The following is a 12,271-nucleotide window of genomic DNA, read 5'->3' on the forward strand; positions in this document are numbered from 1 at the left end:
AAACTTCACAGTTTTTCATTAAATTAAATACAGAATGATAGCATGATGGCAACAGTAGATTTTTTAAAATTAATTGATTCGTACTGAAACATTATGCTGTACACCAGAAATAGACACATTGTGACTGATTATACTTCAGTTTAAAAAAATCATTGATTCATAAAATCTGAGAGCCCGAAGTATCTTAAAAATTGTCTACTTCAACCCCTCACCTTACAAATGGGGAAACTGAGGCCCCGGGAGAGGAAGAGGCTTGTCCTAGGGCACAGGGCTGGTGACAGAGAGGGCTAGGGTTCATGGTCGCTATACTCTGGATTGTTGCCACCCATAGCCGGTTGTGGGTGGCAGTATGGCTGGGGGGAAGGGAGCAGCGTTAAAGGGACTTTGGGAGGAAGGACTTTGTGGAGTCATGGGGGAAGAAGAGGGAACATCACAGGGGTGTTACATTATGGGTCACAGCCACGGTCCAGGCAGGCGATGTTCTGACATGAAACACAAGCAGGCCCAGGAGATCCAGGGCTTCACCCAGCCTCACTGCTTTTTATGTCTTCTTAGAATTCTCTCCTCTTTTATCTTCCTCCAACCTATTCTCTCCACTACCTTTTTTCTAACCAATTTCTTTTATTGACATTTGATCATTTTGCTTCCTCCACCAAGAACCAACATGCATCATGGAATCAGCACAAATTTTGGAACTGCACAGACCCTGCCCTGCCCACTAGCTGGACGAGTTGGAACAGTAACTTAATTCTTCCAAGCTTTGGTTTCTTTATCTTTGAAAAGTTACTACTTCTTACCCTGAAAGGATGTGGCATTCAGTGAGCCAATACGTCCATTATTAAAGACTTGTTGATGCTTACCAAGTGCCAGGTGCAGGTGAGGAGGGCACTGGGGATAAAAAAAAAAACAGCACTTATTTGAAGGCTGACTGTGTTCTAAGTATTTTGTATGAGCTAACTCATTACTCATCCCCACTTCTCAGATGAGGAAAACTGAGGTACAGAGCGGTTCAGCCTCTTGCCCACAAAGCTGTAAATGTCGGCCTATTCCCAGTGTGAATAGCAGTCATGCCATCCACAGGGAGGAAAATTAAGTCCATGCCTTCAAGGGACATTCATTTCAGAGAAAAGTGAAATCTGGAAAATTACTGGGAGAGTTTATAATAGACAAATGTATTAGTTTCTTGCTCCTTCCCCCAATTCCATGATCAAAAAGGCTTACGCCAAATGAAGAGGAAGAGAAGTGATGGGAGTGCCCTCCTGTTTCAACTCCTTCCCTCTCTTGGTCAAATGAAGCAAGAGGAAACCAACAGCAGTGAGCCCGTGTTTGGTGACAGCTGCTGTCACTCACCGTAATCCACAGGTCTCCGAATCACGTGGAGGGCTTGGGAAGCGTGTGCTGGGCCACTCCCAGAACTTCTGATGCAGTAGGTCTGGGGTGAAGCCTGAGAATTTGCATTTCTAACAAGTTCCCCAGTGAAGCTGATGCTGCGGTTCTGGGACCACACATTGAGAACCACGTGAACAACCCATGATGTATTGTTATTCCCACTGCCGAGGTGAGGACACAGTTTCAGGGAGGCTAGGTCCCTCACTGGAAACCCCACCGCTAGTGAGAAACAGGATCTGATCTGACTCCAAAGCCCGTGCTGCCTGCACTACACCTGAGGTGGAGATGTAACATTCCAGGACTTACCCATTCCACATCCGTTCACTTCATCCTAGAATATCTGTTCATGAAAAGCAAAGTCAGGTTTCCCTCAGAGCATAATATATTTTCATTTCCAATGAGAACAGAAGATGGCTTGTAAAAGCTTAGAAAATGTTTCTGTCCCAGCGGAAAAAAAAAAAGAAAAAATGTGACAATGAATATATGTATGTTCATGTATAACTGAAAAATTGTGCTCTACACTGGAATTTGACACAACATTGTAAGATGACTATAATTCAATAAAAAAAGAGTTTAAAAAAAGTTTCTATCCAATATTCTCTTCTATAAATCTATACTAAGAGAATGATCCAAAATACAGCCCCAAATACAAAGATGCTAAGTGTTTCAGCAAAAAACTGGGAATCTAAACATCCAAAATTAAATAAAAGTATGGTTAAAATATGGCTTATGCAATGGATATGGAATATTATGAGGCCATTAAAAATTATTTATTTAGAATTTTTATAACATGTCAAAGCATTTATGATGTAACATTAAACAAAACACAGGACTAAACTCAATAATCTCTCAATGTTATTAAAAATATTGAAAAAACTGGAAGGAAATCAACAAGAACATTGACAACAGTTGTCTCTGCATCTAATAATTTTCTACGCTTTCCACACACTTTCTACAACAAGCTTTTTCAATACAAAACCCATGCACTTTCTTTCTGTTGATTAACTACAAGAGACATTGTCAAGACCCTTCCACAGTTAGTCAATTCCTAAATAGACAAGAAAAGCAAAACGGTGAACTTTAAAGCTAATATTTAATTCCAGATTACATTTTCCCTGTCCCTACAATGTGCACATTTTAAAGTAAAAAACAAGAGGAGAAAAAACTCAAAAGACAGTCATTATTATAAATACACAGAAAGAAGACCAGAAAGATACCTGTTAAATGATAACAGGGATTCTTTTTGGTTGGTGGAAATATAAAGGCTTTCTAAATCTCTTTTCAGCTTGACAATTTTTGCTACATTTTCTACAATGAACTTTTATTACTTTTGTAATAAAAAGTCTTTGTTGTTTTTCTTTTTAAGAGACAACCACCAAGCAAATTATAGCACATCAATACGATGGAATAAATAGCCATTTTTAAATGCTGTAGAAGAGTATTTAATTACACACACAAAAAAGGTTGATATATCAGCCGACCATACTATAAAACAGTATGTTCAGAATGATCCCACTGTTTCGTTTAACAACAAGCAAACAAATGTCTGTGTATACAAAGAAAACACCCTAGAAGGAAATATCCCAAAATATGAATAGTGTTTTACTCTAGATGGTAGGATTAGAAGTTATTCTAATTTTCTTATTTTGCTTCTGTATTTTGGTAAATTTCTTCTACTGAATATTAGTTACTTATTCAATATGCAAAAAAAAAAGTTTTAGCAAAAGTTACATTAAACAAAAAAATTACCTTGTTAAATAAGAGAAACAGGGAAACAGATGAGCAGGAGTAATTTCCTTTAAAAAGACTTCCCAGCTCCATCCTAGCTCTAATTTTTAAGTCAAGCTGACCTTCCAGCGTCAAGAGGGCAGGCCACCTCGATCCTTCCTCCTACTGTAAACTCAACTATGCTCGAGCAGGACGTCAACTCCTGCAGCAAAGGTCACCCCTCTTGATGGGGCAGACACATGTGGTCCGGAACCTTCAAGTAAGACCCTAGGAGAGAAGAGGGTCTGGGGGGAAGAAATTTAACTGCCTCCTAGGGCTATGGATCTGATTACAAGTAAATATAATTTACAATCATTTGATGAAGTAAATGCATTATTTATGTTGCAAATAACACACTAACTATAGAATTATACTCCCAGACCTGGCAGAGGCCTATGGGATCACCTGAAGACAATTTCCAGGACACTGGCTTTAGGATGCTATGTAAATATTGACTGGAAACAGTAACAGAGATGTTATGGTAGAGAATCTTAAGTAAACAGTTCAAAAGCCTAGCTTCCTCTTTATACAATGTTAAGTCACGTTATTGCTGGCCACAAGGTGATTCAGCTTTCTGATTTAATCTGAGAACTTCTTGACTGTATGTATCATAAGAGGGACTACAAAGAACAGCTGAAAAGCCAGAAGACACAGAAAAGAACAGAAATAAACACACAGACGTGCATCTTCCAGCCCCAACAATGAGAAATCTATGCAACGAGACCAGCCGTTTAATCTATTTCCAAATCACTATCCTCGCTGTGGCAGGTGGCAGAGTTACGCACAGACGTCAGCAACAAGACTTCTTTTTCTGGGAGCAACCCAAACTCCTGGAGGAAAGCTTCCAGGTCCACAGCGAAGAAATCTTCCCCCAGCTGGTCAGTGACGCGAACAAAATTGCCAATCAATTCGCCCCCCTTGTAGATCAGCAGGGCAGGCAGGGCGTTCCTGGTGAAGCGGCTGCTGGCCCCGATCACCGAGCTCTTCACCCGGCAGAACTTGACAGCCGGGTACTCCGCCGCGAGGCAGATCATGCAGCCGTTCATGGCGTCGGTCCCTGGGATGCCGTCCTCATAGATGTGGACCATGATGAGGGTGCTCTTCTGCTCTTTGTCAATCATGTCCAAAAACCCTTCTCCACTCGGGATCTCAAAGACCTGCTTGAACTGGGGCCCCTTGTGAAGCTGCTGCCGCATCTCTTCCATTCTCTGCTTCCGGTACTGCTGCAGGAACTCCTCATCATCTTGGTCCTCATTCATCATGGCAAACTCCTTCAGAGTCATCTGCGGGAGGACCAGCAAGGGAGCAAACCGAACAGTTACACGAGGTACCCAAGAGACATGACGCGGCACGCTAATGCTCTGTGTGCACTATATCTCACCGAAATCTTCTGACAACCCCGTCAGGAAGGGACTTTTATTATCCCCACTTTACAAATGAGGTTGTAAGACCTGAGGTTATTTATACAAGCTCACACAGGTAACAAGTGTAAGACCAGGATTCAAACTAGATTTTTGAAAAACCCAGGCTTTCAATGACTGAGTCATAGTGCCTCCCCATCCAAATAGGCAGCGTCGGATAATACCACTTCATGAGCTTTTGTCTTTTTGTCAGTCTTGACAATGGGTTGATTATTTCATTCACTGTCTTGTTTCTGTTGAGAAGACAACAGGACATTGAGGAACTTTCACATTCATAATCCCTGCCCTGCATCACCCTCCCCCAACCTGCCCCACACACAAAATATACAGTCATACACTCTCTGAAAATGTGTTTCTCTTTTTATTACCAGTCACATGCTGAAATCGTTTCTGCTTTTATAACAGCAGTTGTGGGTGTACCAATTAAGGTACAACCTGCTTTTGCCACTTAGCACTATTATATCATAAATTATTCCTCATGTGTCCAAATATTCTTTGTAAAATTATACCCAACGTGCCCTGTCTTGCTTAACCACTCCCCTCTTTCTGGCATTCAGGCAGTTTCTAGTCCTGTTCTGTTGCAGCAACCCAGCAGGACAGGGACAGCCTCGCTAGGACAGCCCCATGTGACCACGGGATATTCTGCTCCATCTGGTCTCTCCCTCAATATAAGGAGGCTCTGTGAACAGTGGGCATGTTGTCCTGAAGCCGACTTACAAAAGCATCTTCCCCCTCCTGCCCTGGTGCAGCAAGACATCCCTGCTCCTGTGACAAAGCTCAGCTCCGCCTACCCTGGCGCAGATGAGAGGGTGGGGCTGGGGGGGGCCACACTGGACCAGAACGCATGTTGTCACTGCGTCACAGCCAGTACCATTCTTCTTTCCCTCTCGTGGCTCTCCCATCAGAGTGGCTCCTTCTGACCTGTTACGGTCTTTGCTGGAGTCTAATGCCCTGAAATCCTCCTCCTGGTCAAGGCAAATGACTCCTCACTTAATCCTCTTATCTGCTCCCTGACCCTGGTGGTTATTTCCAGCCAAGAGCCGCTTTAGGCTGTAGCCAAATGATCTCAGGCACTGCTAGACATCCATCGTGGTCAGAGGGCATGGGGGAAATAAAAGTCCTTCTGATACCAGGAAGGTAGAGAGAATCAGGGACCTAGTTCCAAATATCTCCGAGTGTCTGCTTGCTTCTACTCGATTGCCTCATTAGAATAAATTCTAATGAACAGGCTTCAGGTGAAACAGCAACATCATGGACAGAGAAGGAAAATCTGGGTTAGAATCCCACTTCCTATTAGCACGTACTAGATGCACCGCCCTGAGCAAGTGCCCTCCCGTCTCTCAGCTTTGGTTTCCCCATCTGTAAAATGGGGATAACACCTCCCACCTCAGAGGTTTATTTCTGGCCCAAGGTAAGCCCTCAATAAAAGACTGGAAACTTACTGAGCACTTTCAACAGGCCAGGCACTGTGATGGGCACTGTACCCACAACCCTGGGTGGTTGAGGCTGGGAGACTGGCCTCATTTAACCAAAGACACAGCAGACTCAGGATGGAAGAGACACTCCCCACAGCTGCTGGTGGCAGAGCTGAGACTCAAACCCAGGTGTGTATGAGCTGTGACAAGACTCTATACTTTCCCCTGCACTGCACAGCTCTTCGGAGGCCAAATCAAACCTGCTCCACCTCTTGAATCACTAACCCCGGCTCCAGCCACCAGGGAGGTTTCTAGAAAAGCCTGGGTGCTTCGAGTTACCTTCCCACTGATTTTCTCCTGGAGGTCTTTCTGTTTCTGTTGATCCACCTCTTCGTCCAGATGGGAGCGGCAGCTCAGGGACAGCTTCTGGATCAGCCTCTCCATCTCGCGGCACTGCTCCTCCCGCTGCTCCGTCTCCAGCTGTTTGAAGCGGCGCCAGTCGTTGATCACGCCTTTTGGACCTGAGTTGGGGGTGACCGTGGCAGTGACCAAGAAGAACGAGCACGGAATCAGGGGCCAGCTCACATCTGTCTAAAGCTTGCTCTGGCGACAGCATGGTGACGCTCACATAGGGCAGCATGGTCTACACACAATCATGTCCATGGCAGCTCGGTCTATGATAATTAAAGGGCCATGCTAAGGCCCCACATTAGGAGATACGTTAAATAAATTAAGATTCATCTACTCAAAGGAAGAGAAAGCAACTCTTAGAAAGAATGAGGTAGCTGTATGTTCCCTGCCCTGAAAAATGTTCAAGCACATTAGGTCAAAAAAAAGAGCAAAATGCAGGACAGTATCATGGTATGATCCTCCAATTTTTAGAGAAAGACCTGTATGTGCACGTATAAATATTCACAGGTGGCTGTCAATGTGCGTGTACATGTGTATGCTCACAGGAAAAGGGCGGGGAGGATCACTGTTAACAGTGGTTGTCTCTAGGAAGTGAGATAGAAGGGGACTGGTGGGAGAGAACGTCTACTGTTTTCTTTCTACCCTTCCGTATTAGCCGACTTTTTATGACAAGATTGTGGCAGGCTGTTCTATTATTCAAGCTCACCCTAAACCCTGCTGCCCCCAGGCTGTAGGGCCCTGCCCCTCGCCACGGGACCCGTGGTTCCTCCTGTGGGAAGAGTACCTGTAGCCCCAGCCTGACGCTGGGCTTGGCCGTGGGACTTGCTGTGGCCAGTGGATTCTGAGCAAAAACTTAATGAGCCATTACATGTTTCCTCCAGCCCTCTCTTGCACTCCACACTTGCTCATGAAAACAGTGTGTCCCAAACGGGCTGCTCCTTCAGCCTAGTTCCCACAATGATAGGACATCTGAAGCAGAAGCGGAGCTGCCGCTGACCCACACAGGCAGCATGTAACGTGCTGGAGAAATAAACCTCTTCTGTCACAAGCCATTGGCAGCACTTGGAGGTCATTTGTTACCATGGAAAAAAATATAAAAATCTGCATGAAGAAAACCTTAAAATGCTACCAACACGAAGAAAGACCTGAATAAACAGAAAGGCAACACCATATTCCTGACTAGGAAGATCCATCATCACAAGGGTACCAATTATTCCTAAATTAATCTATATGTTTAATGCAGTTCCAATGAAATTACATGATTACACACATGTGCATGCTCCTAAATTTGCTTTGGAAAAAGTAAGAAAGCAAAAGTTAGGAAGAGAATGACACCGAAGAGTATTTTGTGGGGATTAGACCTACCAGATACTAAAACATATTGTAACACAATAATTAAAACAGTGTGACACAGCATGGTAAAAGACAAATCAATGGAAGACACTGCAAGCACAGCTAAACACCAAATATAAACAGAAATTCAGCACATGATAAAACGGACATTTCAAAACAATGGAGAAAACAATAAATGATGTTGAAACAGCTGGGTAGCAATATAAAAAAATTAAGTTGGGGCCCTACCACATACGTTGTACCAAAATGAATTCCAGATGAATCAATAGTTAAATGTTAAAAGACAAAAATAAAAATACTGAAAAAAAAAAAAAATGGGGGACATGGGAGCGCCTTTTTATAATCTTCGAGTGAAGGCCTTTTAAGTAAGAAAACTAAGAAACTATAAAATAATACTTTCAAGCAGATGACAATAAAAAAAAAATTTCCTGCCAGGAAAAGAACAAAAGACAAACAACAAACTGGTAGAAATACTTGCAATTCATATCACAGATTAATTTTCTTAACATACAGCTCCTTAAGAAGAAAAAGACCAACTACTCAATTTCAAAAAAGCAAAGAATAGGAAAACATCCTTTAAAATTAGGAAAGTTCAATGTCACTCTTAAAAAGACAGAAAATAAAACTACAGTGAGTTACCATATGCCATCCACAAGGATGGCAAGATGAACAAGGCTGATAACACAGCAGGTCAAGTATATGGGGAAATATCATACTGCTGCTTAAACTACAAACCAGTGCCACCTCAACTGACACCCGTTTGGAAATAATAAAATGTAAAAGTGTAACTATGCCATTTCTAGGAATTTATTACCAGTACACTCATACCCATGATTTATGTGATATCAAATACCTATTAATTTGAGAAGCTGAATTCAAAGGCAGGCCAGCCTGTTTGAATCATCAGCATGGTGCCATGCATACATATTCGTATTGTGCAGTGAAATGGCTAGAAGTGTGCACAGTGAAATGGTAACACTAGGTTATCTCTGGAGGCGGGACTGGAATTAGGGAGAAGTCATCATAAGACTTCTGATACGTATTTAATGGTATTTAATGGAGATTTTTTAAACCTGTTTCCAGAGCGCAGGGATTGCCAGTACCTGTGTTAACTGAGACGCCTTCACCTGCCAGCTCAGCATCTGCGGGCATGGAACTGCCGGCCAGGGCACCCCCGCCTCCGTCCTTGTCCTCGTGGTCGCTGTCCTCATCCTCACTGCTGCTGTAATAGTACTGCAGCTTCTCCCCCAGCAACTTATCATCCAGGGTCGTCATGGTGCCTGGGGAGGGAGACACAGCAGGCTCTTCGCTGGCTTGAATCAGACAGACACGAATCGGAAGAATTGGGGGGGCTCACCTGTGCTCAGATCCTACTATTTATGGGCCCCTAAAAGTAATTATTTTCATAAGCTGGATCTCAACAAATCCATACCATGACCCTGTGTAATAGGGTTTACCATGCTCTCTCTGTAAATGGTAAAACTGAGGCTCAGATGAGGAAAGCTTCTCTACCAACTTTTACAGCAAATGGTGGAGCTGGGACCAGACCCCAGGGATTCCTAACTCCAAAAGACTGAGGGTGTGAGTCACTGTCTTCTGAATAGTACACACTGCACTAGTGTGTTGCTTGGCAGAATCTACTGACTGATGAAGGATGTACCTACACATAATTTTAAATGTACCTACCAAGTAAGACTGCTGGTAATTGAAAAATTGGGCAAGAATTCTCAGGAAAAACTCCAAAAAGAAGCATCAAGAGTGTGATGCCGAGTCACCATTTGCCTAAGGCAATCACTCATCTGTCTCCTGCCTTCACCTCCTAGTCAGCACATCAACGGTGGATGGATGGGCTCTGAAGCCCTACCAACTTTGGTTAAATAAAGGAAGGGCCCATGACAAGATTTTATTAATTCCCAAGTGTTTAAAGGACAATGGTTAGAGCCAAGCTTCTGCATCAGAAGCAGCCTGGGACGTTTCGGGAGAAAGGAACAGCTTGGTCCCTCACAGGCCCGCTCCTGATCCCACAAGGAGGGGCTGGAACTCTAGCACGCCTCCCTTGAAGCATCCCAATACTATGCTTCCTTGACTAAAGCCTGTTAGAATCCAAAACAAGGCTTTGCTAAGCTCATGTAGAGGAAGCCTGGAAGGGTAGGGGAATGCGGGCACCCGGGGAGTCAGATGGAGAGAGGAGGGCGAAAGTGGCAGGGTTAATTGAGAAAAATGTGCAAGTACAAGGCCAGGGGAGAGTCCGAGGTGGCGGGAGGTGGATTCAGAAAGCCGAACATCACTTAAAAGAGGCAGAGGAGCCAAGGAGGGACAGGGTGGGAAGAGAGGCTAGGTGGGCTGCGTGCTCGGTGAGGGTGGGGCCGCTGAAGGAGGAAGCTGGAAAGGCACTGCCAGCCAGAGGGCTGGTGCAGGAGGCGGGGCCTTTGGGGGAGGAGTCGAGGGCGGGGCCAGAGGGAGGGCTCGCGGGGGTGGGGCCTTAGGAGGTCGAGGGCGGCGCCAGCGGAAGGGCGGTGGAGAGGCGCGGGACCTTCGGGGGAGCCCGAGGGTGGGGCCGGCAGAAGAGGCGGGGCAGGAAAGGGGAAGAGGGTCGAGGGGGCGCGCTGACAAGGCCGTCTAATGCAGGCTCCCCGACCACCTTTATTCCACCACCTCCCACCGGTATTCCAGACCTGCCGCTTCTTCCCGGCTGACCTCAGTGCAGTTACCTGGCCTAGCTCAATCCGGACCCCTTCAGGCTGGCAACTCCGGGCACTTAGAAAGGAAAGGAGCGCTCGGTTGGAGGAAGAGAAGTGGGTCGGCGCCCTGAGCACTAAGAGAAAAGCCGCCGGAGTCCCGACTGCGGGGACCAATGAGGCGGCCTTCCTGCGTCGGCGCGGATACACGCTGCCCAATCAGAGGGGGCCTCTCCCGGCGGCCGAGGGAGAAGCTACGGGTCCAACTTTGGGACAAACATCTCGGTAATAATAATACGCTTATATTTGCTTTCTTTTTGTTTTAATTCGAACGAAGAGCTACGCTAGGTATGCCCAGCTTTGAGCAATAAGAACAACTTAGTTACCTTTGAAGTTTCCGAATACATTTCCACATATACTATTTATCGATTCTAATCACATCACGTCTATTAAGACAGAAGACAGACTCGGACGTTAATTTGCCCAAGAACACATACCCCTTTGGATTAAAAAAAAAAAAAAAGCCAAGTCCTTGACAACTAAACGCGAAGTGAAATCCTGGATTGGATACTGGAACAGAAAAAGGATGTGAATGGGACAACTGACGAAATTTGAATAAAGTGTATCAATTAATAGTAGTATTGTATCACTAGTTTTGATAATTGTACTGCGGTTATGTAAGATGTTAACTTTTGGGGATTCTGTGTGAAAAGCACAGGGGAGCTCTACATTATTTTTGCAACTTCTTGGAAACCTAAAATGATTTCACATTCTTAGCCCTTACCAAGGCGTCTAATACACCACATGAAGTAGCTCATAGGAAGCTTTGTGTAAATTGAATCATTAAAAATATAAATACACTGTTTCAAATAGTTAAGTTTTATCTCCGTAAAATTTGACGGAGAGATTCTTAATTTGCGATTCTACACCACCTGCAATTGTCTGCAAATTTGTATGTGTGCATATTTTTCTGAGAAGCTATTTGTTGAGGCTATCGAAAGAACCCCCATACCCCAATTTAAGAACAATTCATACAAAGAGATCCTTTGGTAACTGTTTGTATTTTTATTTGCATGATGCATACTCTTACCTTAATCAGATTTGCGCGAACAGCCAACTTAAATATGCTTGTGATCTGCTTTAAGTGACAAGCCAGCACCCAGCAACAGTACCTCTGCATAGATTCCCCACAAATATTTGTTAAATGAATACCTGATGAATGCTTTCCTTTTAATTTTGTTTTTACTCATATCTCCCTGAAGCAGGGGTCTTCTTCATGCATGGCTGCTTCTTTTCCTTCAAAATTCACTTTAAATTTAAGGCCGAAGTCCTCAAGGGGGCCCTCAGTGCTGCCCAAAGATCTTAGTTGCCCTGGGCAGGCTACGCCCCCACCCTCTAAGCGAAGCAATTCACATCTCTTTTCTCAAATCCTCAACACTCCCTCCCCTCTCGTGGCTTACCTTATGACCTTGATTCTTATTTCATCTGAAAAACAGAAGCAATCAAAAGACACTTGCACCCTCAAAATGTACCCCCTGCATCTGTACCTATTAAATGAATCACCAGTGGAGTGAACCCAGTTCACCCAGCCTAGTAAAAGAAACTGCTCCTGCAGTGATGTCCTCTCCACTACATGTTCAGGCTTGCTTTCTACAGTATACGAATGTTTTCCTAGTTTTCATCTCTGAAAGAAAACCATTCAGATTGTTAAAAATCAAAAAGTTTAATAACACTCAGTGAGACTGTGGGGAACACATAGCTGGGGAGAATACAAATTGATACAGTTCTTACGGATGGTAATTGAGAAATACCTATTATAACAAAAACATAAACCTTT

General features: G+C 44.2%; 1 protein-coding gene across 1 annotated transcript; it reads right to left on the reverse strand.

Moving 5' to 3' along the window:
* Window positions 1–2,229: 2,229 nt before the first annotated feature.
* PDCL (phosducin like) lies at window positions 2,230–10,613 on the reverse strand. The gene is made up of 4 exons (XM_006173212.3): window positions 10,468–10,613; window positions 8,860–9,036; window positions 6,332–6,513; window positions 2,230–4,439 (listed from the first exon to the last, which is right to left on the reverse strand). Exons 2-4 carry the CDS (start codon window positions 9,029–9,031, stop codon window positions 3,888–3,890), a joined length of 906 nt encoding a protein of 301 aa, XP_006173274.1. The 5' UTR covers window positions 9,032–9,036; window positions 10,468–10,613; the 3' UTR covers window positions 2,230–3,887.
* Between the last annotated feature and the right edge of the window lie 1,658 nt (window positions 10,614–12,271).

Source organism: Camelus ferus, chromosome 4 (assembly GCF_009834535.1).
Source record: "Camelus ferus isolate YT-003-E chromosome 4, BCGSAC_Cfer_1.0, whole genome shotgun sequence".
Lineage (NCBI taxonomy): Eukaryota > Metazoa > Chordata > Mammalia > Artiodactyla > Camelidae > Camelus > Camelus ferus.